The sequence below is a fragment of the Lichenostomus cassidix genome, chromosome 2 (genome assembly GCF_008360975.1).
Source record: "Lichenostomus cassidix isolate B80296 chromosome 2, HeHo_3.0, whole genome shotgun sequence".
Taxonomy (NCBI): Eukaryota; Metazoa; Chordata; class Aves; order Passeriformes; family Meliphagidae; genus Lichenostomus; species Lichenostomus cassidix.
The window spans coordinates 90,933,740-90,960,491 of NC_139482.1; the positions used below are offsets into that span (position 1 = coordinate 90,933,740).

Here is a 26,752-nt window from a genome sequence, read left to right on the forward strand (position 1 = left end):
GGGAGGCCGTGGTGGGAGCAGCATCCCAATGGACACAGCACGCTCCCGACACATCCCTGCCCGGCACGGCAGCGCTCTGGGCTCTGGGCAAGGGTGAGGAGACAGCCCACACAGCGGGCTGAGCGAGGAGTGTCCCTTCTCCTCTGTCGGGAAAAGCCGCTTCCACACGGATCGGGAGTACCGCGTGATGTGCAGCTTATCCAGCTTATCCATTACCGAATCACAGAATTGTTTATGTTAGAAAACACCTCTGCGGTCATCGAGTCCAACCTGTGACCCAACACCAGCACGTCAACCAGACCACGGCACTGAGCCACATCCACTCATTTCCCCAACACCTCCGGGGATGGTGACTCCACCACCACCTCCCTCTGGCAGCCAATTCCAACGCGTAACAACCCACGCCGTGGAAAAATCACTCCGCGTGCTTCCTTTTTTTTTTTTCCAGGCGACGCCCGCTGCAGTAGGCGATCATTCTGACCCAAAGCTTTAACACCTCACAGGAGTCGCCAAGTTGTTGTTTTATTTGGTTTTTTTATTTTTCTAACCGATTTCGGCGACTTTGAACTAGGCCCCAGGAGCACACGCACTCCGCCTCCTAACAGCCAAACGGCTTTAAAAAAAAAAAAAAAAAAAAAAAAAAAAAAAAAGGAAGGGGCGGGGAGGAGGCGTTACCGCCGGCAGCGTGCTGCGCGTGCGCGGCCGGGCGTGCGCCGGCGCACCGGGGGCTGTCAGCGCTTCCCGAGCAGGGGCGGCCGCGGCCCCGGTAAGTGGCGGCCGCGCCTCCCGCCGCTCCCCGCCCTGTCCCCGCCGCTCCCGGCCGGTGAGCGCCGCCGTGCCGGCCCCTGCCGGGCTGTCGCGGGCTGTAGCCGCCCCGGTCTGGCAGTGGAAAGGGGTGGGGATGGGATGGGCCGGGGCGATCCGGGGAGCCCCTCGGGATGGCGGGGCCGAAGGGGGTGCAGAGGGCTCGTCCTGTCCCGGGGGCGCGGCGGAGGGTGAAGGGGCTCGGCGTGCCCGCGGGCAGGTCTCCGGCCTTTGACGGGGGAGACGGGCACCTGCGTCGGGGCGAACGATTCGAGCGGAGCCACCTGTGCCAGGGAGGAGCCGGGCGGGTCTGGGCTGCCGGCTGAGGCTGCCGCTGCGTGCCCCGAGCTCTGCTCGGAGGGGTGGTTGTGTTCCTCTAGCCCAGGAGCTCCTGTACGGAGGGCAGGGGCCTCCCCATGGGAGCCTGTCGCCCCTGCTGGCTCGCCTCTGGAGCGTCAGTCCCGAGGATGAGGGTGCGATTGCAGCTGGAGCCTTCCGATCCCCGCTCGGGACGGAGTTGTGTTCACTTCTGCCTCTGTTTAGCGCTGGAGATGTATGTAGTTTTGACTCACAGCTTCTGTATGAAGTTGACATGGTTTCCTAAAGTTTGCTGTTCCTTTTGGTTGATTGTACAAGAGGCTGTCTGCCTCGGCGTGTTAGTCACAGTGTGCTGGCTTCTGATTCTGCTGACGAGGTGTGCTTGATGTGCCTGGGTAGTGGCTGTGTGGGCTAAAGGTGTTGTAACTCTGTGAAGGTATTCAGAGTTTTTAATAAGGGCAGTAATTCAGGATAAAGCTTTCTGCTGCAGTATACCATTTCAGTAGTAAATTCATATTTAAAAGTTTGGGGGTTTTTTTTAAATTTTAGATAGAGCCATGATAGCTTGGAAATGGATTGAGGCAAACAGAACTGGAGTATTCATTCCAAAGCACAAGTAATGGAAATAGATCTTGCATGTTTAGATGAAGAGAAGGAAATCAAACATGACTTGAGCTAAACAGTAAAGAAGTATGGGAATTTACACTGTAGAAATAATTTTGGAATAAGTGCATACTTATGCATGTAATTTTTAAAGGTACTAGAGATATGAAACTTGAGATGTAGACTTAGTCTCTTGCAGACTAGCTTACAGGCAAACCTTGCCTGTAATGTTTTTTAGCCATGATAAGTTCTAAAATTAGGAATTTTGCTAATGGTCTACAGAGTCTGGCTGGGATGCAGTTAACTTTCTTTATAACAGTCTGTACAGTCTATGTTTTCGATTTGTGGCTGAAACACTACGGTGTTTGGCTGTGGCTGAAGGGGTGTGAAGTGTGAAGACTTTCTCTTTTACCTAATCTGCCCTCCATTCCCCTAGAGTAGGCTGGGGGTGGGCAGAGGTTGAGAGGGCACAGCGGGGATGTCTGACCTAAACTGGCCGGAGGGAAATTCCCTAGTGTATGTTTTACTCAGCAATAAAACATGGGGGGTTTGCTTCCAGGATGGTCATTATTCAGAGGTGGGCTGGAGCATTAGTTTGCCTGTGAGGGGTGGTGAGCAATTTTCTTTGCTTCGGTTGTTTTTTAGGGGGTTTTGGGTGGGGGGTGTTTCTACTTTCCTTGATTTATCAGACTGTCTTTCCCTTGTCCCAAAAATTTTCTTGCTTTTGCTCTTTCAGTGCTGTGCCCTTGGCACAGTTCTTCAGATCACAGTTCTGTTGAGATTAAGTGATGTGCTGCACATATGAATGCAGACTGCTTTGAAAATAGATATCTAATTTCAAAGAATAATATGGATATGAGAAAGTATAATCTCTAGCTGTGGGAGCAGAACCTAAAATGTTCTGTTTGGTTGCAAGACTAAAGATATAAAATGTCCTCAGAGGTCTGTAGACACCATGGTATTTCATCTTTGGTGATGGGTGCTCGCTATTTTCTATTAGTAGCTAGTGAAATTTGAGAGAACAGGTCTGCCTTGATGGCTAGCAGATACTACCTTTTCCCCATCCTTGTTTGCCTGCATGTCTTGCCTTCACTAGAAGTTCTCCTGGAGACTGAGGTGAAATACTTGATTAATTTTTCCTTGCATGCCTGATACTGTGAGAAGAACTGAAAACAAGAGTAGGAAATTAAAAAACTATCCATCAGAATTCTAAATGGAAGTGCTTCATAGTTAAGTCTCTAGGTTTGGAGCTTCCACAGCTGTGTTTCTCCACAGTTTTGGTAGCAAATTTCACCTATTGCTGCAAGGAGACTGTGTTTCTCTCAGCTCCCCCCAACTGTAGTTCAGGAGGAGTTAGGACTTCTGCTTGTTTACAAGATTCTGTTATACTTGTCCCATTACCCTTTTAATAGGCAAACCTGCCCTTGGATTAAATAGAATCTGTTCTTTTAATGGAGATTTGCTGGTTTTGTATTGGTGGTGGGGTTTTGTGATTTGTTTTTGGGGGTGTTTTTTAATACAATCTCAGAGAGAGCAAGGTAAATGCAAAAACATTTCAGGGGAACTAATGAGTCTGAATTAAGTGTCTTTAAATGCAATTCTTGTAGAATTCCAATGCGTCTCTTTATAATGTGGTTTAATGATGCTTCTGTCGACTTCTGCTGCTTTTATTGCCAAAGTTAATTCTCCAGTTGTTAACTTTGAAATGTTACATAGCCAATTGAATGAAAAAAGGTGGGTTTTTACAAAATGTGTTGTTTCTTTCAGTACTGTTAAGTTATGAAGGCATTTTGAGGTCCTAATCAACAATGGAGGAAACGGATAGGGAAGCAGTTGCGACAGCTGTTCAGAGAGTAGCAGGAATGCTTCAGCGTCCTGATCAGCTGGATAAAGTGGAGCAGTACCGCAGAAGGGAAGCTCGCAAGAAGGCTTCAGTAGAAGCTCGACTCAAGGTACAAAGCTGGATAAACCTCACTGTCTGTGGTGTCTTTTTTTTTTTTTTTCTTCTTCTGTTTTTTTGGGGCTTTTTTTCATTCTACATTTTCAGCCAGATGGATAGTTTTAAACCAGGGACTTCAGTTTTTTCTCTGTGTCCAAACCAGAAAATTTGTGTCCTGAAAGTAATGCAGAGTAACGTTCTACATTTTACTAATATTTTTTTCAAGCATTTCAGGTATTTTTAGGTCCTGTACCTTCTGCAGTTTGTCCATGGACAGCTTGTGCTATGTAGCCTGTCAGCCAGCAAACCTTTGTCTTAGTGATTGAATACTGAACTTGTAACAAAAAATTGATGATTGCCTCTGAAAAATAATCAGGTAGCCCTCTGAGTTTTACATTGGTTTAGGGAAGATGACTAAAATACATCACGTTCTTGTCTCTCGTGGAAGTGACCCCATGAGTTTGTCCCTCCTTCACATGTGCATGTGTGAGTGTATTCACATTCATACACACAGCCTGAAATATGAGTATTTGATACAAGAAATAATATGAGAAATGTGATGGTCACCCTGTGTTTATTGTCCATATGTTACTGAGTTCTGTGTTTTTTTCCTTCTCTGGTACTTGCCAACAGTCATTTTAGACCACTGTATTAAGTATGTAGAGTCTTGGAAAAGCGTTCTGGGAAACATTTTCTCTGGTCAAAATGGCTGGTATACACTGTATCTAATCTTATGTTCCAGTTAGTTAGTTTATCTTACAGCTGTTTAATGGTTTCTCCTTTGTGGAAGTCTGCATGAAGTAGAAGAAAACCAGTTTTCTGTCACAGTGAAAAAATCTGTTAGCAAATTACATGTTGACTTTTATTGCATAGAAACAGAAATTTTTCTGATGACTTAGACTGGGCTTTTCAGATTTAAGTCAGGAAGCATATAGAGTGGAGTCTATTAATAATGGATCAGCTGTTTAGTTACTGGGATCTATTTATAATATATGAGCACAGCCATTTGCCTGGCTGCTTCTACAGTCATGACTAAACTTTGTGAGTCTGTAAATGCCTAAATCCCCTTTTCAGCTATTTCCCCCATTGTTTGCCTTAAGTTACTTCAGTCAGTAGGTGGTCAGAAATCCCTGTTCCAAAAAGAAGTTCAATACCACTTGATTCCACTCAGGATGCATTCCTAAAAAAGATGATGGTTAGTGATGCAATGGTTTCCCCATGAGAATTACTGTAATGGATGAGAGCACAAAGAGGATGTAAGAAATACTTGTTGCTCTGGATTTAAACTGTATCTATGTGTGTTGTGGAAGATGGGGAGACAGACATCAAGATGATCAGCCAGACAGTGCTGACTTCTCAAGCTGGATTACTGCTTCGTCTTAGTGAATGAACGCATGGGAAATCTTCCGGTGTGAACATGTTAGTGCTTATTCTGGATAAATATGCCTTCATCTTTGTCATCATTTTCCTCATATGAATCTAAATATTCTGTCTATATCCTCTGTCATATATTTAGTTATGTCCATTTCTTATATCCCTTACTGCATTTCTTCCTGTGTAACAGAAATCCTTACAGGAAAAACTGCTTTGAAATGTGTCAAACTCATCAGTTTCATGTATGAGAGTGCTGGCACTCAATGAAGCAGTGTTTTTGAGGTTCAGAAGCAGAACTCTGAAATGGAATGTGGATGAGCATGAGCTAGCACTGTAGGCTGGTGCTTTTGGGTTCTGTTGTCCAGAGTGTAGGAGTAGAGTTGTGTGGAATTTCTTCCCGAGCTTGTAAAATTATGATCAGTGGCAGCCATTTTGTTTGTGCTTAGTCAATGGAAGAACTTCTCTGTGAAGAAACACTGAATAAATATACATATCCTAGGAAAGTTTCTAGGTTGTGAGTGGTCCAGAATATAAAGCATGAATCCTCTCCCATTTGATTCTTGGTTGTTGTGTAATCATGAATTTGAGCCATAGGGAGTCCAGAAAGCCAGGATTCTGGCTTTAGGTTGAAAGCTGTCACCTGAAAAGACATAAAAAGAGAAGTTTTGAGCCCTTTTTCTGTGATGGTTTAGTTTTGTTTTCATTTCTTTAACACAGTGATGGTCAGTCCAGTCTAAGATGAATATTCATTCTCTGAAGCAAAGACTATAGGGTTCAGCTGGGACACACTTTGCTTCCTGCCCGACCACACTCTACCCTGGCCACAGCTGACTATTAGAAGACAAACTGAATGTGGATGGATGTCTGCTTTTAGAATTTTCCTTGTCCATTTGTGTCAGTGACTGAGATCACTGACTGTTTCAGTTCAACATATTCAAGTTTCTGCAAAAGTTAAATAGGCAAAAATTCAAATATGTAATACTTGGAAGATCTACCTCAGAAGAAATTATCAAAGCAGAAGTATTGAACATTTAATGATCATGTGATTTTTCAAAATACTTTATGGTCAGCTGCAGAAGATTGTGTTTGAGTATTGTATTGAATGTTTGAGTATCCTAATTATCTCAGTTCCTGTAGAGGAAAAATGTGTTAATGCAGCAGTTCTATAGATAGAAACTGTATAAAAAGGCCTTGCTAATGCTTAATTGTGCTGAGTCTGTCAGAAAATACATTTTAATCAATAAAATCAGCATATTTTGAAAGTACATAAATAATCTTAGTTCAGAAATCACTGCTTTTTTCTGAAACTTTCCTAGTACATTTAAAACACAGTAAACGTTGTTTGCAGTTACCAGGATTTCCTCTTTGGCTTCTAGTATCCGACAAAAAGTTCCATAACTGTCCAAGCTTTTGGGCCTTAAAAGTCTGGCAAAAAACGTGTTTTGAGTTCAGAAAAGCTATTAGTGCCTCATTTTCTTTACTGGTTACTTCAAGTCCCTGAGTTATCCAACTGAGTTTTCTCTGATGACTTGCTTGTCTTTTGAATCCTGTTATTTCTACTTGGATTTTCCACTCCCCTGATTTAACCTACAGAATCATATCTTTTTAAAACTACATATATAAAAAACATGCTGTGGATGTGATCTGATTTCTTTCACTCAGATATGCACTGTAAAGTATTTTCTGTAAGGTGTCTGGACTGTCAAGTGATACTCAGGCCTAACAGCCTTTTTGAAGAGTCATTATTTCAACTGTCACCTGTCACAAGACATCTATATCAATAACCTCTCTTTATGCCACAATAATCTAGTAGTTGGATTGTTGGTCTGGTCATTGATGTTTCACAGCATGAACGTTTTATTCAGTTTGGGGTTTTGTTGTTTGTTTTGACTGAATTACTTTAGATTTTTTTTTGCCTTCAGGGATTTTTGAGGCTTTTTAAGACATTTCAGAATTAAATTTGGGCTTTCTTAGAACATTTTCCATTGTGAGTAAAAATTTCTAATTGCTTTAGTAAAATGCTTTGAGAATCTGTACATACCAAACATCCTGATGAAACATCTGGACTTCCTTTTGATATCCCCCTTTAAAATTAATTTATGAAGGAAATGCAAAGGAGTCTCATTCTCCTTCCTTTGATCCTGTTTTAATGTAGATTTATAAAGTTTATGATCTATCTCCCTAAGCTCCTGTGTTAGTTTTTGGGTGAACCAATTGTATCTAGGTCCTTTAAAACTAGATACAACTTCAGATCTTAAAAAAAGTGATATGTGGACACACACGTTGTGCACATGCAAACTTGCACATTTCTAACGAATTAAAAAATTTCCTTTACATTTTTTTCTGATGAAAATGTTAGCTGCTGAAATGAAAATTAAATCTCAAGGAATGTTGAAAATACGAAACTTATGATGGTTAATACAGGTTCTTTCTTTGTCTCTTTGTATTTAAGGCAGCAATACAGTCACAGTTAGATGGAGTACGAACAGGTTTAAGCCAACTGCACAATGCACTGAATGATGTGAAGGACATTCAGCAGTCTTTGATAGATGTCAATAAGGACTGGAGACAGAGCATCAACACTATAGAAAACCTCAAGGATGTTAAGGATGCTGTAGTGCAACACAGCCAACTGGCAGCTGCTGTAGAAAATCTCAAGAATATATTTTCAGGTAATTTGCTGTTCTTGATGGAATTCATCACATACTGGAAACACTTTGAAATGGTGCTAACAGCTGTAAGGTTGTAAAGTAATGTTGAGAGCTTTAAATCTCACTGGGAATTAAGATTTAAGGAAGAATCACCTGCTTGTCACATGCAGGGAAGTAGCTGGTAACAGTTTAATATAGATGAAGACTAAATTGTGCTCTAGGAACTTCTAGTCCGGCCATCAAACACAACTCACAAAGAAGTTTCTTGCAAGCAATTAGTAGCTGGGATAACATGTTGCATATGAAAGACTGAAGTATGCAAGCAACAAATACAGAAAGAATATTTGTGAAGTTCTGGTGTGTTGCCACCTGAGCTGGACACCTACAGTGAGCCTGTTGGGTACAAATAGTATGAAACGATTTAAGGAGGCAAAAACATTTTGCACCACTGTACAACTGTGAGGGCTTGCAAAATGAAATAAGATTAATGAAATAGAATTGAAACTGTAAAGATAAGTGTAATTACCTGTGTAAAGTGTGATTACCTTTTGTGCAGCCGTTTTGGTGCACACTACATTCCATCTTGAATGATGATGAGTTCTTTGCCAGGACTTTTCTACTTATAAATAATTTAACAGGGATAAACCTATCATACTAATTTGATTTTACCTAAATTGTCTTTTCTCTCCTCTTATCTACTGATATTAATACACAAAGTATACTTGTAAAGGAAAATTACTCTCCAGTCATACCAGGTTGATTAGTTTACTCCCTGTGTGTATGTAACCTCAACAGTATCAGATACAGAGGGCAACTTAAAGAAAGAGTAGTGTTTACATGCGATGTCTAGCAATTAAAAAAAAAAAGAACAACAAAATTATGCATGTTCCAATGTGGAGTTGTTTTGGGGGTTTTGTTTCCTTTTACACTGGTGAATCCAGCTGAGACAATAAACCTTTTCAGGCTTTCTGGGAGGTTTTTAGTATGAAGCATCTCCCCCTGGAGTTGTTAAGCAGTATGGTTGTTTTGCTCAGAGATGATCAAATGTTTTAGAAACAAAGTGGTTTTTATCATGATTGAAAAGACAGTTGCATACTATGATTAGAACTTTTTGTGGGCTGCCAGTTTTAACACTAGCTGCCCTTTTTGCAGTGACAATTTTTCTGCTGAGGTTTTTGAGTTCTTCCCTCACCAGATTCAAATCTTCTTCTGTAGGATTCCTCAAATACAGAAAAATTATAAAGAAAAAAAATATTTTAAATATTTTAGCAGCATAGGTAATTATCCCTATCCTTCCTTTGTGCCTTAAGCAGGCAAAAACTGTTCAAGAAGGACATAAAATTTAGCATTTATTGGATTTGTGCAGCCTCAGGTTCAACAGAGTGAGTGACTTTTAGTCAGGCCAGTTAAAAGCCTTTTGTGTAATATAAGAGAATGCCAGTACTGCAATTTGTTTCATAGTAGACTTTCCAGGATTCATTTGTTTATTTTTTGGCATCAGGAGGGAGAGAGAAAATTGTGTTGGCACTATGATCTTTGTTTAGCCACTGGTCAAAATGGAGCATTATAGTTAATAATGTATAAAGATACATAGCATTTACTAACAATTTTTGAAAACTTCAAAATCATTTCCTTTAAATTATTTAAAAGTAATTCCTCCAGTTTTTTTCTTGATGCTTTTATTGTCTCGTATTTATTTTTTGTATTTTCATGGTGTTGTTGTACTCTCTGTGATTTTTCTTCTTGCCTTTTTTCCAGTTCCAGAGATAGTCAGGGAGACCCACGATCTGATTGAGCGAGGGGAACTTCTGCAGGCTCACCGGAAACTGATGGATTTGGAGTGTTCTCGTGACAACCTGATGTATGAGCAGTATCGCATGGACAGCAAAAACACACACGACATGAACCTCATCCATACATACTTTGGGGATATGCAGAAACTGTCTGAGGAATTGGCAAAGCAGCTTTGGATGGTGGTTCAAAGGTCTCTTGTTACGGTCCGTCGAGATCCAACCTTGCTTGTCTCTGTTGTGAGGATAATTGAGAGGGAGGAGAAAATTGACAGGCGCATGTTAGACAGGAAAAAACAGACTGGGTTCATACCTCCTGGCAGACCAAAGATGTGGAAAGAAAAAATGTTCAATATTTTGGAAAGGACTGTGAGCACGCGGATTGAAGGCACTCAGGCAGACACCAGAGAATCTGACAAAATGTGGCTTGTGCGGCATCTAGAAATCATCCGTAAATACGTCCTTGATGACCTGCTCGTGGCCAAGACCTTGCTGGATCAATGCTTTCCTCCACATTATGACATTTTCAACAGGTTGCTGGACATGTACCATCAGGCTTTGGCCACCCGAATGCAAGAGCTTGCTGCAGAGGATCTGGAAGCAAATGAGATTGTTAGCCTTCTAACGTGGGTTTTGAATACATATACTAGGTAAGGCCCTCTTATCTTTTCTGTTAGCAATAAGTGAGAGGAAATGTGCAAATGCACAGTTTGTATTACATTTGCATGTCTGTTAACATACAAGATGATAAAAAAGGGATAACATCAAACAAGCAAGTTCTTTACTATTTATTACATGTTCTGCTTCCTGGAAATTGCTCCTTAAAACTTGTTTGTATTTTCTAATACGTAATTTTGAGTTGCCTGAAGTTTTAATGCAGTTAAAGACCTGCTTGAAGCTTGAAATCACCTTGTATTTGTGTACCAGTTTGGTGAAGTATTGGGAAGAATGGGAGACTGAGAGCTCCTGTGTGAAACAAAATGTTTGTTGTGGCCGCAGCCCCGGAAGATCTGTGTGATTATTAACTTTCTATTGTTCTCTTTTACAGGGGGTGGGACTGTTTCAGTTGCCTCATTACTGTTAAATGGAAAGAATGTAGTAACTTCCTTTAGGTTTTCTCTCAAAACTATGAATTGGTTTTTTATAAGAATTTCTGCTTACAGGTTGTTTCCTATGATAGTCTTAAGTTTATTTCTTTTGAATTGTGTGATTTCTTGGGGTAACTTTAAGCATTGTGGAGGGTTTGTTCCTTTTTTTTTTTTCGTCCTTCAGGTAGAAACAGCTCAAATAGCAACTGTTGAGTTTTTGCTGGTGTGTAGTTACTAGAGCAACTGATTTGTTTGGGAAAAAGTGCTGCTAGCCTTTCTGTGGCTCATGACTGTAATCCTGTTCTGAATAGCTGGCATTGACCCAGGTTCTGTGCTGTGTGTACTTTTGATGTCTTCAGTTGTTCAATATCACTAATGCAACAAGTTGGACACTTAGTGGGTTTAGAGTATAATACCATAAAGCCCATAGGTAGGAGATAATATTGTTCTGTACAATTGTTATAACAAGCTTTAAGGTATGTATTCAGCACTCTGTGCTTTACTCTGCACTGTGAAGTTCTCCTGGTTTTTCTTCCCTGCAAGGAACAATCAGGAGCACCCACTTGTGCATACTTATACCCTGCATGGGTATCTAAGTGATGCAACCACTAGTAAGGAGCTATGTTAATTGGCCTTTTCTTCTTTTGAAGGCCAGAGGAATAACTCTACAGTGAATGAAAATCAGAGATCTGTGAGTCTTTCTCATGCATGACATTGGCAGAAATCCTTCTCTCAGGCTCTTCATTTATGTCCTGGGGCTTATGTTCCAGTAAGGCAATTCTTGGTATTAAAATTGATTGCCCTCCTACTTTTTCCCCAGAAAGCAGAGTAGATTGTTACTGAGTTAGACAACTTAGAGCTAAAGCTCAATCTGCGTGTTCCATCATTGGAAGGGTGGAGGAAGGGAGAAAAGCCAGTTGCACCTATTTACAAAGCAAACAAATCTTGCTAAAGCAAGTCATGTGTCTTGTAGCACCTGGTGGGTCAGTCTTGTGAAGAAGATGAAACAGTGAGAGGAGTAGACACAGTAAAGGATATCTGAGAATGCACTTCCCCCTGTATATGTGTATAACAAGTGGGATGGAAATTACAGGAAGTATCTTGAAGGAAAAAATTAAGGCTTTGACTTTCTCTCTTCTCCAAAAAACAAAGCCCGAGAGGGCAGTACAGGAATTGTATTATTGTATATTACAATGAAAGGTTATAAATAGGATGATAATTACTGGAACAGGTTGCCCAGAGAAGTGTGGATATCCCAGCCCTGCAAGTGTTCAAAGGCCAGGTTGGATGGTCTGGGGGGTGGCATCCCTGCCCATGGCAGGCATGTTGGAACTGGATGATCTTTAAGGTGCAACCACACCATTCCATGATTGTGTGAGAATTAGCTATTGTGTATGTTGGTAGTGCACGGTGGGAGAAAAAATCAGCTCAGGTTTCTGAGTGGGAAAGTAAAGTTCTCAACAGGGATATTTGCAGAGCTTATCAAATCTCAGTTGCTGGGCATCTCTTAACAATACAATAAACAATTCTCTATAGGGATATGTTTACAATAAAGTAGGAAGGAGTATGGACTATATGGCATCATGACAACTGTGAATAATAGAAGGCAAATGTAAATTCGTATTGTATTTGCATATTACAGCTGCATTTCAAAAGCAACTGAGAGAATACTGTCTGGAAAGAAGCATTGAGGGTTTTTTCCATGTGATGAATTGATGAAGTCACACATAACTTCTCTTTACAGTATTTGCAACATAGTAGTTACAAAAGAATGGTAGGTGTTTCTTTATCTGAGCATGTCTGCATGGAAGCATTTTAGAAATGTGCTCAACTCACAGCTCAGAAATAAAGTGATGCTACATTTGAAATAATAGCCTTTAATATTTGAGTGGGACTTTTACTGTGCTAGATGGATTTCTCTTTCATGTTAAAATCAGTGAGAGTTTTGGAAACATACTGTTATTAAATCTATACTGGGTAGACCAAGACTCTAATCTGTGTTTGAGGACAATTGTAAGTCTTGTAAAATGCTGATGCTCATATTCATAGCATCATTTTATGAGATACTGATCAAGTGTTGACAAAACTGCTAGGAGTTCACCAGGATTGCTACAGACAGTGTCAACAATGTTCAATTTAAGAATCAGATGGATTACTACTATACACATAGCTGGATGCTGTCTCTGGAGCCAGTACCTCTTTTCACAAGATAGAGCAGGATTGGTGGCAGAATAGAAGCTTTCTAAAATGCTGCTTTCCAAATAATACAATTATATTTGAAATTTCAACTTGATTATAAACTTTCTGTTGAAGGTAAATAATTTCCAACAGTTAGAAGCCTTATGACACTTGGAAGAGGGTTGTCTGTCACTTCTCCCAGGCACTTGGGTTGTGGCAATCAGGAACAAGAAATTATGTGTGGGAAGAATTTTTATGTTGTGCGCCAGAGGTAGAAGCTTGTGGTCTTTGTTTTGGGATTTCAGTTGATGTGCTTTGAGAAAAGGTTAATGCTCTGTGGCCTTGTGAACAGGGATAATGATGTATAATGGGGGTAGAAATACTTTCTAACATGGCACAGTGCCATAAGCAGCTTCTCACATTTCCCCTAAATCAACCTAGAGCAGGTCCTGCTCTTACATATGTTCTTTCTGTAAACACAATAGAATGGAATTCAGTTTTCTGAATAGAATGAGCCACTTAAAATGATTTCAGTCTCTTTTCTGACAGGCTCAGGAAGATGCTGTAAGTGTAGGATGTTCAGTCACAGTAGCTTTTATGGTTTCAAATTCAGGAATTTTGGTGTTTAAATTTGGTAGGTGTAGTGTTTTTTCCAGTGCTTTGAGATTTATTTGTTCCAGGACATGGAAGCACCACTGTACTGACTCACTGCATGTGCCCAGAGAAAAACTTCAGTTTGCAGATCTATACAAACTGGACACGTGTTTAGGAATTTAAGTTGCTATTTGTTTTTATAGTGCCCTCTGTGAGTATAGAATTTGTGGTTTTCTTCTGAAAAGCACACTATAAATGGAATGTGAAACTATTTGTTATTATGATTGAATATATTTCCATCAACTGTTAATAAAGCACTCTCTGAAGAATGTGGGTTTGAGTTATTGATTTTTTGGGGCATGAGATATTAAGAGTTCTTGCTACGTTGTGGTTTGGCATAGCTTTGGGGATTTTTTTGATTACACAAGCCATTCATTGTATAATTCTATATAGATGCAAAATACCACTGTGAAGTATTAATTTTATATAATCTTTGTCCAAATGTGTTTCAAATCCTATAAAATCATGAACTTTCCTTTGCAAGCAAGTGCTCTTATACAGTACCCATGAAGTGTACCTATGATTTGTCTTGAGTGATGCGTCTTCCTTTATACTAGCTATATTCTCTACCAAGACAGGAAGCATAGGTAGATTTTCTTTTCATTTTTGATTTTTACATGGATGTGATACAAGTACCAAAACAGAAGCTTTTTTGAGAATCTGAGGACAGTAATTCATACTTGTCACTGATCTTTACTGTTCTAAAATTCAAAATGTATAAATTGTCTGTCATCAACTCTGAAATTTAAAAGCTATATTAAAATGTCCCCTGTAAAGAGTCCACAGGTTGAACCAGTTGGATTTTATTCAGTTTCAAGTAATCTCTAATTCTTGTACATGCAAGTAAGGGATGCATGGAAAGGTTGTATATATAAATGTCTGTAATATTTTATATTGTATGCTGGGCTGTAGCTTTTACATCCTGTTCTTTCATATTGTTTTATTTACATTGCTTGTAAATGCATTTATTGTTGCAGTTGCTATTAAAAACTTTTTGAAATGTGTAGGTATTGGAAAATTGCACTTTACAGTGAACATACAGAAAAAGTTGCAGTTTTTAACTTTTTGTCTCATTTTTCTTTATTAATCTGCAATGGGGTTTTTTTCTTTCTTTTTTTTTTTAATTCAGTGCAGAGATGATGGGAAATTCAGAACTGTCTCCTGAAGTGGATGTAAATTCTCTGGATCCTCTGATTTCGCAAAATGTGGTAGATCAGCTTCTCAGCAAGTATATGTCAACACTCACTGTGAGTAATAACAGTGCAAAGGCACATGCAGATGAGTTTACAGCTGCATTAGTACCTCAGTGCTGCTTCTCCATTAGAGATAACTGTGACAAATGTGAATCCAACACCATCGCTTTTATAAAAATTGTCATATCCTCTGTGTAGGTTTCTGTATCAAGTCATAATCAGATGATTTTACATATGTAAATCATAGCATTTCAAGGAGTAGTTATGCTTTACAGACTATAAATAATAATTTATTAGAAAGGAAGGAATTCTAGCCTTCAAATGCCTAAATCCATAGTGCTGGTGTGTTAGCACTAAAAAGACATTGTAGGCAGCTTGGTCCCTATAGTAACTACATCAACATTTGATACAGATGAGATCTTTTCAAGGTAATCAGGATGTTCATGTTTGCCAGTTTGGTTCTTTTAACAGCCTTTTTCCTTTGATGCCTATTAACTGCATGAGCATAGTTTCCTTTTGTGGATGCAATTTCAAGTGCATCTGAAACATAAAGGCATTGCATCTTTGTTGTACTAGGAGTCACTACAAAATGGTCAACTACGTGGCAAAAAGCATTACGTGATTGTCAGATCCACTAATTGCCTCCAAGAGGGGATATTTGTTTGTATAGTTGTAACTTTGGACTTACTGTTCCTAAATTGTTCAATGAGTTCCTACTCCTCCTAACTTCAGGAGCTCTGCCAAGCAGAGGAGGGAAATTTTTATGCTTCTTTGGATGTGTCAGCTACAAAAACATGTCCAGCAACAGTAACTACTTGGACTTTATACTCATCACAACATGAACCAATCTTGTAATGGCTCAAGAAAGTTGCCAGTAGAGGCTCTGCTTTGAATTAGCTTTATTAGGACTTCCATGCAAGTTTATTTTTCTGCACTTACCTTTAGGATAAAAAGCACATTGGTTTGTTTTCTCAAGCTACTCTCAGTTTGACTCAGGAAATTCTTTTGAATTCATTTTGTCCTTGCTTGGGATGAAAAAATACACCTATATTAATTTTTCAGAATTGTTTTTTCCTTACTTACTGAAAAATATTACGTATAGAATATTTCTTTCTTTTATTTATAGAATATAAATAAAACAAAGTTGCTACTCTGTTAAACAGAATGGCTTTCTTTTTGCTGGTTTTGATTGTTGCCTGTATTTTTCTTTTAAGGCAGAAAATACTGAAACTGCCTATTAGTTTCACTTCTACTTTCTTTCTTTTAATGTTGTTTAAAAGCGTTTTTAAACACAACATAACTAGTTCTGTAAGGATAAGTAAAAGTAATTGTGACTATCACCTTAAATACTGATGTTTATTTCAACAAAAATGTCATGAGAAATAACATGCTAATAGATTGTAACAGAATTCTAGCATATTATTTTTTCCAATCACCTCAGCTTGAAAAAAGGTCCTTGTAAATGCTGATATTAAGGTGAAAAAGTCCCCTGGGCTCCTTGCTTAAAAGATTAATTCTTCTTTAAGTCATATCTCATCAGAGCAGTTCCATGCTTATGAGAAAGTAGTACATAGTTTCACACAATTGAAGAGGGTACTATATGGACTTTTATGACCTTTCTGTTTGTGCCTACTGGTAATGTGTAATTTTGCATGGTAAGGCACAGTAATTTATTTTTTGGGAAAAGATAGGAACATTTATATTACTACGGATTTTAAGCAAATGTGAACAAAGCAGAAAAGAGGCAGAAATCATCAACCCAAGCAAGACAGAAATCAAAGAATCCAATTATATATTTAGCAAACATGCTGGTCTTTACTCTTGTGAATAGGTCTGTGGTATGCGTCATGCAGAAAACTGGCTTAATCTCCTTCTCAAACCAGTTGTTCCTAATGTCTGTTTGTTGTACAGTGTGCTGGGCAGATGGGAGGAGAGCCAGCCATTGTATCCATTGCTGTGTTCTGCAACACTCCTGTTCCAAGAAACACAACCCATTTAATGTAATCCTGGGGTTTTGTCCCTGGCAGTTAAAAGCACCAGTTTCCTAAAACATAGGTGTAAAAGGAAGTACAGGAAGATACGTGTTATTTTTCCTACATTAAGTATTACACTAATTTTTTTCAGTTGGGGAAAAATTCAGTTTGAAACCTAAAGCTTGAACCTTATTAAATTCTTCCAAAGTTAATAAACATGTTGATTCTGACAAACTGACTTGCCCTTTGTGTTAGGAGCACTCCCCTTCCAAAATGTGCCTAAGCTTCAAAGTACATCTCCTGTGTACCAGTACAAACCTTGTCTTTGTCAATGAAAATTTTAATTTTTCTGTCCTATAGGAAGGACAGGTTATCTATTACTATGCCACTCTTCATTATGGAAATGACTGCTATTCTAAATATTGTAGCAGGGGTTTCTGTTGTGTTAAATCTTTTCTTTCTCTTGGTTGCTTTATTTAATGAAGTCCAACATCATTGGCTGGCTACGAAAAGCACTGGAGACAGATAAAAAAGACTGGATAAAAGAAACTGAACCAGAAGCAGATCAAGATGGGTACTATCAGACTACACTCCCAGCTATTGTTTTTCAGGTATAAGACAACTTGGTTATTCTAGAAAATCTACAGAAGCAGTACATGGATTTGGGGGAATGGAGGTGAAAGCCAAACCTTCTGGAATGCCATTGTTTCTATGTCTTTTGAAGTATAATGGGGCTTTTTTCCTGTAGAGTTGTTGGTTAAAGGGGTTGTTTCCTTGGTGTCTTTTATTTACCTTTTTTTACTTTAGTACTTAAAAGAGTTAGTTCTTTTTTTAGAAACGTATTTTATATTTGTATTCACTGAGCTGCTTTAACTTAGGTCTCTTGATGTAAAGCTGTCCTGTAAGCTCACCAGATGAGATGTTTGTGAGTTATCAGAGGAGTTTTTGTTACTAGAGTGCTGAGTTAGGCATGTTTGTTCATATGGTGCTGAGGTATTTAGGCATGTATTTGTTACTATAAATTATTCATTATACAAACACCTTAATATTAGAATAAAAGTATTTGACCATTGAAGGTCGAAACTGTTGCTGTTTGCAACACTACTTCATTTAACATCAATGCCTGTCCAAATTAAAACCAGAAAATACAAGGCTGTTTCTAAGATCCTAAAAAAAAAAGAACAAGAAACTCACAGAAAAATACTCAACCCGCACCACCCTGTTGATGGTAGTAGAAAGTTTTGAAAGTGATCTTTATCAACCAGAAAAATGTCAGCTTATTATGCTCACTTTCTAATTTTTCTTTACAAATACTCTGTTAGGTACCTTGCATGAAAGATTATCTCTTCTTCCTGCATTTGTTTCCCATTTTATTTTTTTTCCAGCTTATACCAGGATTTTTGCTACATTCTTTCACATTTGTATTAGTGCCAAGGTTTACTTCATCTAGTTGTTTTCAGAAAATGTGTGATGTCAAAGAAACTGGTGGCTCATTGGCTCTAGTGTCGTGCTGAGAAAGGCTGCAGTGTTGAGAAGCATGTAACAGTGAAATCTTCAAAATCATTTAGCATAAAAACAGCTCATGTTCCCACCTGGGTTTGTACCCTTCCTTTCGTGTTTCCCTCCTCTCAAACACAGTTGCCTGTAAGTCACCTAGATTTTGTGCCTGTTTGTGTTTTTCAAGTGTAGAGGCTCCTTTACTTCACTAATATGAGCTCACTACTTTCATATATGGGAGAAGCAAAGGAATTTGAGTTGTAGGATTATTCATTATTAACTGCAGGAGCTGACCCTAGAATTTCATACACTATAAACTAAAATCACTACTGAATTAAAGAGATAAAGTACTATTCTGCTGAAGAAAAAATGCAGCTGTTTTCAGTATCAGGAGAACACTGCGGCACGCATTAATGGTTGTCAGTAATATATCAATTACACTTATGGAAATAGTGGCTTTTGGTTTAGTCAGTGGGTCTGTCTGAAATAAAAGAAACAAACAGTAAAACTAAAAAGCATATGTAGAGCTGGTGCCAGTGAGAGTCTCTATGACTCCAAGATAGGAGTTCTTTCTTTGTTTTACCACTGATAAAGGCCTCTCTTTATAATTAAACTATTTTTGTCTTAGATGTTTGAGCAGAATCTTCAAGTGGCTGCTCAGATAAATGAAGATTTGAAAACAAAGGTACTCATTCTATGTCTTCAGCAAATGAATTCATTTCTAACCAGGTAATGTAATGTTTAAAATACAAATGCTTTATCCTACCTTAGTCTCTCTTTGTTTTTACAATTCCAATACTTTTTTTTCATTTGGATGTTTTTTTATTGCTTTGTCTTTCTATTGCTTTCATGCTGACCAAGCTTTTCTTTCCTTTCCTTTTCTTCTTTTCTTCCCTTCCCCAATTTCACTGCAGAAGTAGTTCTGTGCTGGTGAGTGGCACTTTCAGTTCCTGTCTGCAAATGGCTCTAATTTTTTGAGTCAGTTCTGCTTTCATTTATATCTCAAATTTATATCTCTTTCTCTTACCAAAGACAGAAAACACCTCCTTGGTTGGATTCTGCCCAGAACAGAAAGACTAAACATTACATGAGCATCACACTCTTTATAAAATACTTCTAAATACCTGACAGACCCTTATGGTCCTATGGCTGTATTTGAGTTATTAGAGATTTGTGTCTTTTTAATGTCATTCCTTGCATGTGCTACAGGTACAAAGATGAAGCACAGCTGTATAAAGAAGATCATCTTAAAAATCGTCAGTATCCTCAATGCTATGTTCAGTACATGATTGCAGTCATCAACAACTGTCAGACCTTTAAGTAAGTCTGCATGTTCTTGCAATATTGTGCAATAATTGTAATACTGCCTCTTCCCAGAACCTTCTCTTCTGTGTACAAAGAGAGTGTCAGTTAAGATAGTTTAGCTGACTAAACAAAGGCAACAGGTTTAAAGATTTGCTGCTTTAAGAGGCAGGTATTGTGATTGCTTTTGCCTTTGGCAAGCCAAGCCATTGCCCCTCTGTTAACCCTTGTTATTTCAAGAATTTCATTGCCAAAGAAACATTTATCTTCAGCTTCCTGAATTTGTAAAGGTCCTTTTCCGTTTGTCTGGATCTTGCCATCTCTTACATTGAATCTCTCACAGATCACCTTCAAGCAGTGTGATCAAGGTGAACTGAACTGGAGAAAAGTGAAGGCAGACCTGTTAAAGGGTATCAGAACGTGGCTCATGTATCAGTGATGAGTAGTCCAACTCCCTATTCGTCGGTATCTGCTGCTATTCACAGGTCTACAGATCATCAGCAGTTTGCTACCAACACACAAGTAGTCTACTCTGGCCACTCCAAAATCATGCTGGAGAGTAAATTAAGGCTTCCAAAGCAAGCAGCAGGCATTGTTTCCCCTTGCAAAAAATAACTGTCTGCTGTGTCTTCTTCATATATGTACTCCAAAAATTGAATAGTAGTGCAATTGTACATCAGTGAGTGATGCAAAGCCTTTTTTTTTTTTTTTCTGGTAACAGAGAATCTATCATCAGTCTGAAAAGAAAATACTTGAAAAGTGACATGGAAGACACATTGTCAATCAGCCATACAAACATGGATGCAACTTTAGACATCATTGCTAAAGAAGGATGCTCTAGCCTGCTCGATGAAGTCTTCATGGATTTAGAGGTTAGAACTTTTTTCCTCAATAAGCCCAGAAATATTATTTAGAAAGAAAAAATAATTCAGAATGAAGCAGTTGTGGAGCCTTTTGATTGCTAAACATGTAAAATATGTGGTTTATATATATGGGCTAGGAAAATGTCAATAAATTTTAGTATTGTTCTTAACTGATATAGTTGGCATGTAGGAGACTAGAATGTTGATTAAGTATGTTTTGTGAGATGATATCAGGCAGGTGCTTTGTATATAATTAATATTTGCTAGTAGATGTACTTAGCCTTACACGTATGCTGTTGAGTTGTAAGAATTATTTGGGAAACTACTGCTGATATTAAGTTGTCAGCACAGGTACAGTTCACCTTTAATGAAGGTATTTAATTTAACAGTGGGCCCTTTCTGTCTGATAGATTTCCATGTTTAGGAATTCTAGCTTCTTGTATAGAATCCTGCAGAGAAAAACAATTATTACTATAAAGAAATGGGAAGTGTTGGGAGAGAAGCAGGAAAATTAGAGAAACAGCAGGAAATTGTGAGGAAAGATGCTCTGGGACTTGTTAAATTCATAATAAAATTTTGAACTAATGTAAACACAATGAGTGGCTCACATGAGGAAGAATGTGGGAGCAGCATAGTTTAGAAATTGACAATACTTAAAATTGTCTCCTGTTTTTTAGTAACTACACTGATCTGATGAAACTGTCAAAAACCTGATCTGATCTCTTGTTTGTTACCTTTTCAGCCACATCTGAGTGAGCTGATGACGAAGAAGTGGTTGATGGGGTCTAATGCAGTGGGGACTATCTGTGTCACTGTAGAGGATTATTTCAATGACTTTGCAAGAATAAAAAAGCCTTACAAAAAGGTAAGTGCAAAATATTCTGTGATACTTCGCTAATGTACTCTGAACATCATGTTGACTTGGAATTTCTGAACATCACATGGAATTCAGAATTGGAATGCACAAATTGGAATTGATTCATCGCTGGAAATGAAAAAATGTTCGTCGTCATACTGCAGAAGTCTGAATCTACTTTTTTTTTTTGTTGTTCACAGCCATATAGTATTGTCAGATCTAAGTTGCAGGATTTAGTCCAGGAAACTTCTTGGCATGTTCCCTGATACTCTTACAAGTTTCTACTTTTCCACCTCTCCTCAGAAGTTTGTAGTCAGATAAAATTAGCTCTTCTGAAACTAGTTTTGCTGTTCTGCAATTACTTTTTTTTATAAATGAACATCAAGTAGCTCCTAGTTTTAATATAGACAATGAAGCATAGTGAATATGGTGCCATAAGGGTTAACAAAGGTGTAGCTATGTTTAAAATGCTCTTGCAGCAGCAAATGTGCTAGGCTTGAGTTTTTTCCCTGTGATCTGTCAAAGGATATCTGTATTTCTCTGTTGATAGAAACAAATACGATAATGTGGAAGATTAAAGGCAAGTTCGTGTAATAAGACAGCATTAAATGTTTCTTCTCTAGCACTTTGGAATCTAATAGAAGGTAGAAAAATCAGTATTTAGGTGAGGTCTTTGAAGAAACTCTTATAAAGTAGAAGGGCTTAAAAGACAGTCTCCAAATCATACACTTTCTTACTTTTATTCTCAAAGTGATAAAGGGAAAGGGAACTGCTCAGAGTTTCTCTGACGTCTTAACCTTCAGTATTTGCAAATCCTAGTGACCTTATTATGTAAGCATATGTATAAGCATAGTCCAGAAAAAGTGCACAAAATAAGTTAGAATTGGTCTATATCCATGGAACAGCTTTCTTTTCCAGATTTAGTTCTTACTGTGAGGTATGAGTGCTTGGCATGAGTTTTGAAGTGTTAATACCAATCTCTGCAATCGCATATGTTTCATCATGTAGCATTTATTGCCACCTTGTGGGGAAGAAGTTTACAAGCAGATTTTTTGGCATTCATCATACCTGCAATTCCTCTGTCTCCCAGCACAAAAAACTCTCCCATAAAAGGCACCATATGTTCTAGCACAGGCTGGACCACACTTTTGTTTCCCTGATTTTTGATAGGATTTTTTCTGGTTTTAAAATATTCTTGGATAACCCTGTTTTGAAAACACAGTTTTTATAAGACACACAAAGAATCTCCAAGAACTCTGTAGCCCGATGGGAAGGACACTGTTCTGGAACAGAGGAAATCTGGATCTAAGTCATTCTGCTTTGCTTTTTTCCTCATGTGTAAATTGAATGCTCTAGCATTGCACTGTTGGCTCTTCTGGAGTGTTCTCAATTGTAGTGGAGCTGTTCCTCAGTTCCTTTCCAGCAGGATGGGTCATACATGTCAGTCCCTCACAGTCTGTTCTGTGCAGTTCATTTTCCTTTGTATAATTGGCATCAATTCCACAGATGCAAGAGAAGCTGTCTCTGAGCAACAACCTAACTGGTATTTTTGCAGAGTCTTGAGAGCAGAACTTCAAATTGTATTTTCTGTGTTCTGGACAAGGGTTGTGACTTCCAGTACTTTGCAATCAGTTGTTTTCTCCCTTTTTTCTTTCTTCCTCCCTTTTCTGTCTTTCCTGAAACATTTTTTCTGAATTTTGACTGAAGAACACATTGATTGAAACTCAAATTTGATACATATTCATGATGAAACATGATAAAAACTTTGTGACTACCTGTTATGCCAGCTTTTTCTTAATTGTAAATAATTTTGCCAGCATGTTTGGGGAAGAAAAAACACCTGAGGACTTGTGGGATTTTTAAGCACTCTATTTACATTACTTATGTACTGAGTAATGTAACCCTCATAAGCATGTGAGGGTTTTGGATTTTTTATTTTGTCCTTTATTTCCAAACATCAGCATTACTCTTGCACCAATACCAGATGTTTCACTTACGTATTAGATATTTCCTATAAAGAGACAAGTGCAGAACAGCAAATCATTCAAGATTTGAGAAGATCTGAGAAACTGATTACTGCTGACTATTCAGGCTTCTTTGCAGATTTAACCCAGAGCACAGATAATGTGAGCAAGATTTGCAGTTGCTTTATGCAATGTATTGATATTCATCAGCAGAAGCCTCTGTGGTAGGTCGTCATTCCTTGACTAGAGATCCAAAGAGCAAGGCTGAAAGGCCTGTTTTAAAGATGATCCAAATAATTTCATGCTTGTTCTGCTGTGCTCCTCAAAAAAGCCAGACATGTCATTAAAGCTGTCTTGGGTTTATTGTTTCTTGTACTTGGCACACCGTTAGGTAAGGAGGGATTTTAATTTCTATTAGCACTGTGAAAATCTAAAACCACTCAATCTGTATAATTAGCAAAAACTGTATACTACTTAATTGCTGATTAAGTGCAAATACACAGTTCAAAGCCTAAAAATAATAGCTACATTTGCAGGTATCACTGGCATAATCCACCACCTTTTCCATTTCTTTCAGACAATGACTCTTGAGGCCCATCGGCGAGTAGTTGTGGAATACATCAGAGCAATCATGTTAAAACGTATATCTTTCAAGAATGCGGAAGAGAGAAAAGAGGGTGCAGAAAGAATGATCAAAGAAGCAGAACAGTTCAGATTTTTGTTTAAGAAGCTTGCAGCTGTAAGTATTTGCTTTGGGTAGTGCTTGTTAACCTGGTAATTTAGAATAACCACATGTTTACTGCTGGGGGGAAATGGAAATGGCTAGAGCTAGATCTCCATGTCTCCAAAATGTTGAGTGACTTGGGAATATCAAAAATGCCAACTCAGGACACAGACAGAGTTTCTGAACACACAGGCTGGCTGCTAAAATTCCTGAGCACCAGTTTCTATTGGTCTGTGTTTATACAGCTCTCTGCAGCTGAATATTTGAATGGCCTCAGAGAGATAGGTACCCTAAATTCATAGTAGTAAGTGAAAGAAAAATGTAGTTTAAAAAAAAAATTAAAATCTGTCTTTGCTTTTCCGGGCCAGAAGAAAGGCTGATCTGGCATCAAACAGATGCCATTACTTATTATTTAAGGAGCATGCAGTGTATTTATTTGGATCAATAAGACAAGTATGTTGACCCCATTTAAAGTCCAGTAGAAATAGAAAAGACAGGCTTAAAATGATATTTGACAACCAATGTACAAGACAGGCCTAAAATTTTTAACTGCGTAAGGAACAGGAATCTTCAAGAAAGCTCCTAGGGCCAACATATGACAAAATGCAAAAAAGAATGCGCAGAAAGATAAAGCCTGTAAAACTGGGGGAATTGATGGAAGAGGTGGTGGAATAAATGAAACAAACCACACCTGATTGGCCAGAACCTGATGACCTTGAATTAAAAGTACTAAAATAGTCCAGAGTTTAAAAATATACAGTTCAGTCAATCAGTTGCTGAAAGCTGCTTTGGTGGCCAGATGACCTGAAGAATCTAATACAGGGCCAGTTTTGAAATAATGTTTCAGAAGAGATCTGGTTTTCATGTCAGTTATTCCTAATGTTTATGCTGGTGTATTACCCAAAGATGAAGACTAGAATGTATCACCATGTGGATAAATACAATTTACTGTTTGTAGGACATGATTTTCTTCACTGATATTCTCAGGGTAGGTCTCTGGATGAGGAACATGGAAAGAGAAAAGGATTATAGTGACAATTCACAAATATTTTGGGCATTTTGGTGTCCAGAAATCCATCTCTTTGGGAAACTCAAGAGCATTGTCACACAAAATATTAATTATAGGACTTTTTGTAGATTTGAGGGGTATTCCTGTTGTCTTGGAGCATTTTAAATTTTTTTGTTTACTTTTTCAGGGCTCTGGAGAGGATACTGAAGGACTCTGTGACATCATTGAAGCCATTGCAGAGGTTATCAAGCTGACTGATCCTTCACTGCTCTATCTGGAAGTTTCAACTCTAGTCAGCAAATACCCAGATATCAGGTAATTCTCTTTGCCCTCGGATTTTAAAGATAGATAGCTAGATAGAGAACATCATCATTTCTTTGTGGTCTTAGGCAAATTTTAAAAGAATGTGAAAATGTATTCATATTTTTTTATATTTTAGATTGTAACCACTTTCTTGGGGAAAATAATGCTAATGTACAATGTATGTGAGCTGGACTAGAAGTTATATCTACTTAAGTATTTAGTGGTGCAACAGTGGTGCAATACTTAAAATACTTCAATTCTGTGTTTTGGTAGGATAAAATAGGTTTTAGAGTCCTAAAAACTGCCAAAACAGTGTTTTATATTAAGCAGGAAAAACCAGTTGAGTGAGTAGAGGTCTGATCAGGAATTAAAAGTACTTGCTGAAACTGAGTGAAAGGATTGCCAATTAAGTGCTGTTTCTGACAAAATCTTCCTTATGCAAAGCCTCCTGATGCCAGTTTTACCCTTTTCCTTTGGCAGGGATGACCACATTGCAGCTTTACTGACAGTGAGAGGTGATGCCAGCAGAGATATGAAGCAGACTATCATTGAGACTTTGGATCAAGGGCCAAGCCAACCAAATCCAAACTACGTGCCAATTTTTAAAGAAATTACAGTTCCTACTCTAACTGTGCCAAAACTTCTGAAGTAATTGACAACTATGTGTTTGTGTGTCATTACTGCTCTGGGATCAACAGGTTTGAAATATTTGTGGGCAAATTTGGCAATGCTGTTTTGAGTGAGGTTCAATATACATTGATACTTGGTAAGCATGTTTCTTTCTAAAGACTTGTATGTGAAGAAATGCAAGATTTCTGAAAGAAGAAGTTTTCAAGATCATGTTTGAAGAATGAAGCTTTTAATGGCATGGGTTGTGGTTTGTTTTTTTTTTCACTGACCCATTTGTTACAGCTGTTTCTGCTGTCAGCAAATACATTTTTCTTGTGGAATATGTTTGCACAGTGCACTGCAATGCTATATAAAGATATTTGTACCAAAATCTGCAGAGCTGTATTAGTGCTGGATATACTAACATACATCACTTACAACACCTAAGCAGTCTCCTTTAGAACTGTCTTTATATGGCACTGCATTGAGTGTTAATGTCAATCCACTTTCACATTATATTTTGTGTATGTACTTACTTTGGTGTAAAATAGTTTATTGCAGAAAACTTAATTATGAAATCAGTTTCCTGACTTAAAGGACTGAATGAGATTGCTACAGTGCAATTTGATTATAGGTTGAATAAATAAATAAAGACATAAGGTACAATTTTTTCATCAATCCACTAAAAACAGCACATAAAGCACACCAGTTCAATAAAATGTTAAACCATTGCTATGTTCAGCTATGATTCTTTGAGTCCTTGTAGATTTACAGAGCATGTAAATCTTTTTTGTTGTTTTAAGTGTGAATAAAAATTGGATTTAATAGTTTTCTGAAAACACAAGACACTGGGTTTTATTTCCTCAGAATTTTCAGATGAATGTGTTCTAATTATGAAATAGTACTAGACAATTGTGGATTCAAAATTCCTTGATGGACACATTGAAGGCATTATCTGTTAGTACCTGACCAGAGCTGTCAGAGCTAAGTACAAGGAAGACACGAGCCTACATTATTTTCATTTAACATTCTGGAGTCTGTGTATGTAACTCCTTTGTCC

At 38.2% G+C, this 26,752-nt stretch overlaps 1 protein-coding gene across 3 annotated transcripts; it reads left to right on the plus strand.

Annotated features, from left to right (window-relative positions):
* The first annotated feature begins 649 nt into the window (after window positions 1–649).
* EXOC3 (exocyst complex component 3) lies at window positions 650–26,536 on the plus strand. 3 transcript variants are annotated; one of them, XM_085052333.1, is made up of 13 exons: window positions 650–766; window positions 3,493–3,677; window positions 7,491–7,710; window positions 9,448–10,129; window positions 14,529–14,646; window positions 17,051–17,176; window positions 18,691–18,791; window positions 19,272–19,382; window positions 20,086–20,236; window positions 20,970–21,092; window positions 23,625–23,786; window positions 24,968–25,095; window positions 25,564–26,536. In XM_085052333.1, the coding sequence occupies exons 2-13, from the start codon at window positions 3,534–3,536 to the stop codon at window positions 25,733–25,735; spliced, it is 2,238 nt and encodes a 745-aa protein (XP_084908459.1). In that variant the 5' UTR covers window positions 650–766; window positions 3,493–3,533; the 3' UTR covers window positions 25,736–26,536. The 3 variants fall into 3 exon arrangements, with proteins under 3 accessions (XP_084908459.1, XP_084908460.1, XP_084908461.1); XM_085052334.1 differs by having other exon boundaries at window positions 701–823; XM_085052335.1 differs by lacking the exon at window positions 650–766 and adding an exon at window positions 1,339–1,357.
* Window positions 26,537–26,752: the final 216 nt, after the last annotated feature.

Bases quoted from the DNA above. Each gene is read 5' to 3' on its own strand.
- EXOC3 (XM_085052333.1), top strand. From the start codon at position 3,534: ATGGAGGAAACGGATAGGGAAGCAGTTGCGACAGCTGTTCAGAGAGTA. The intron at 20,237-20,969 runs GTTAGAACTTTT...TTACCTTTTCAG, and splicing joins AAGTCTTCATGGATTTAGAG to CCACATCTGAGTGAGCTGAT. The intron at 25,096-25,563 runs GTAATTCTCTTT...TTCCTTTGGCAG, and splicing joins AGCAAATACCCAGATATCAG to GGATGACCACATTGCAGCTT.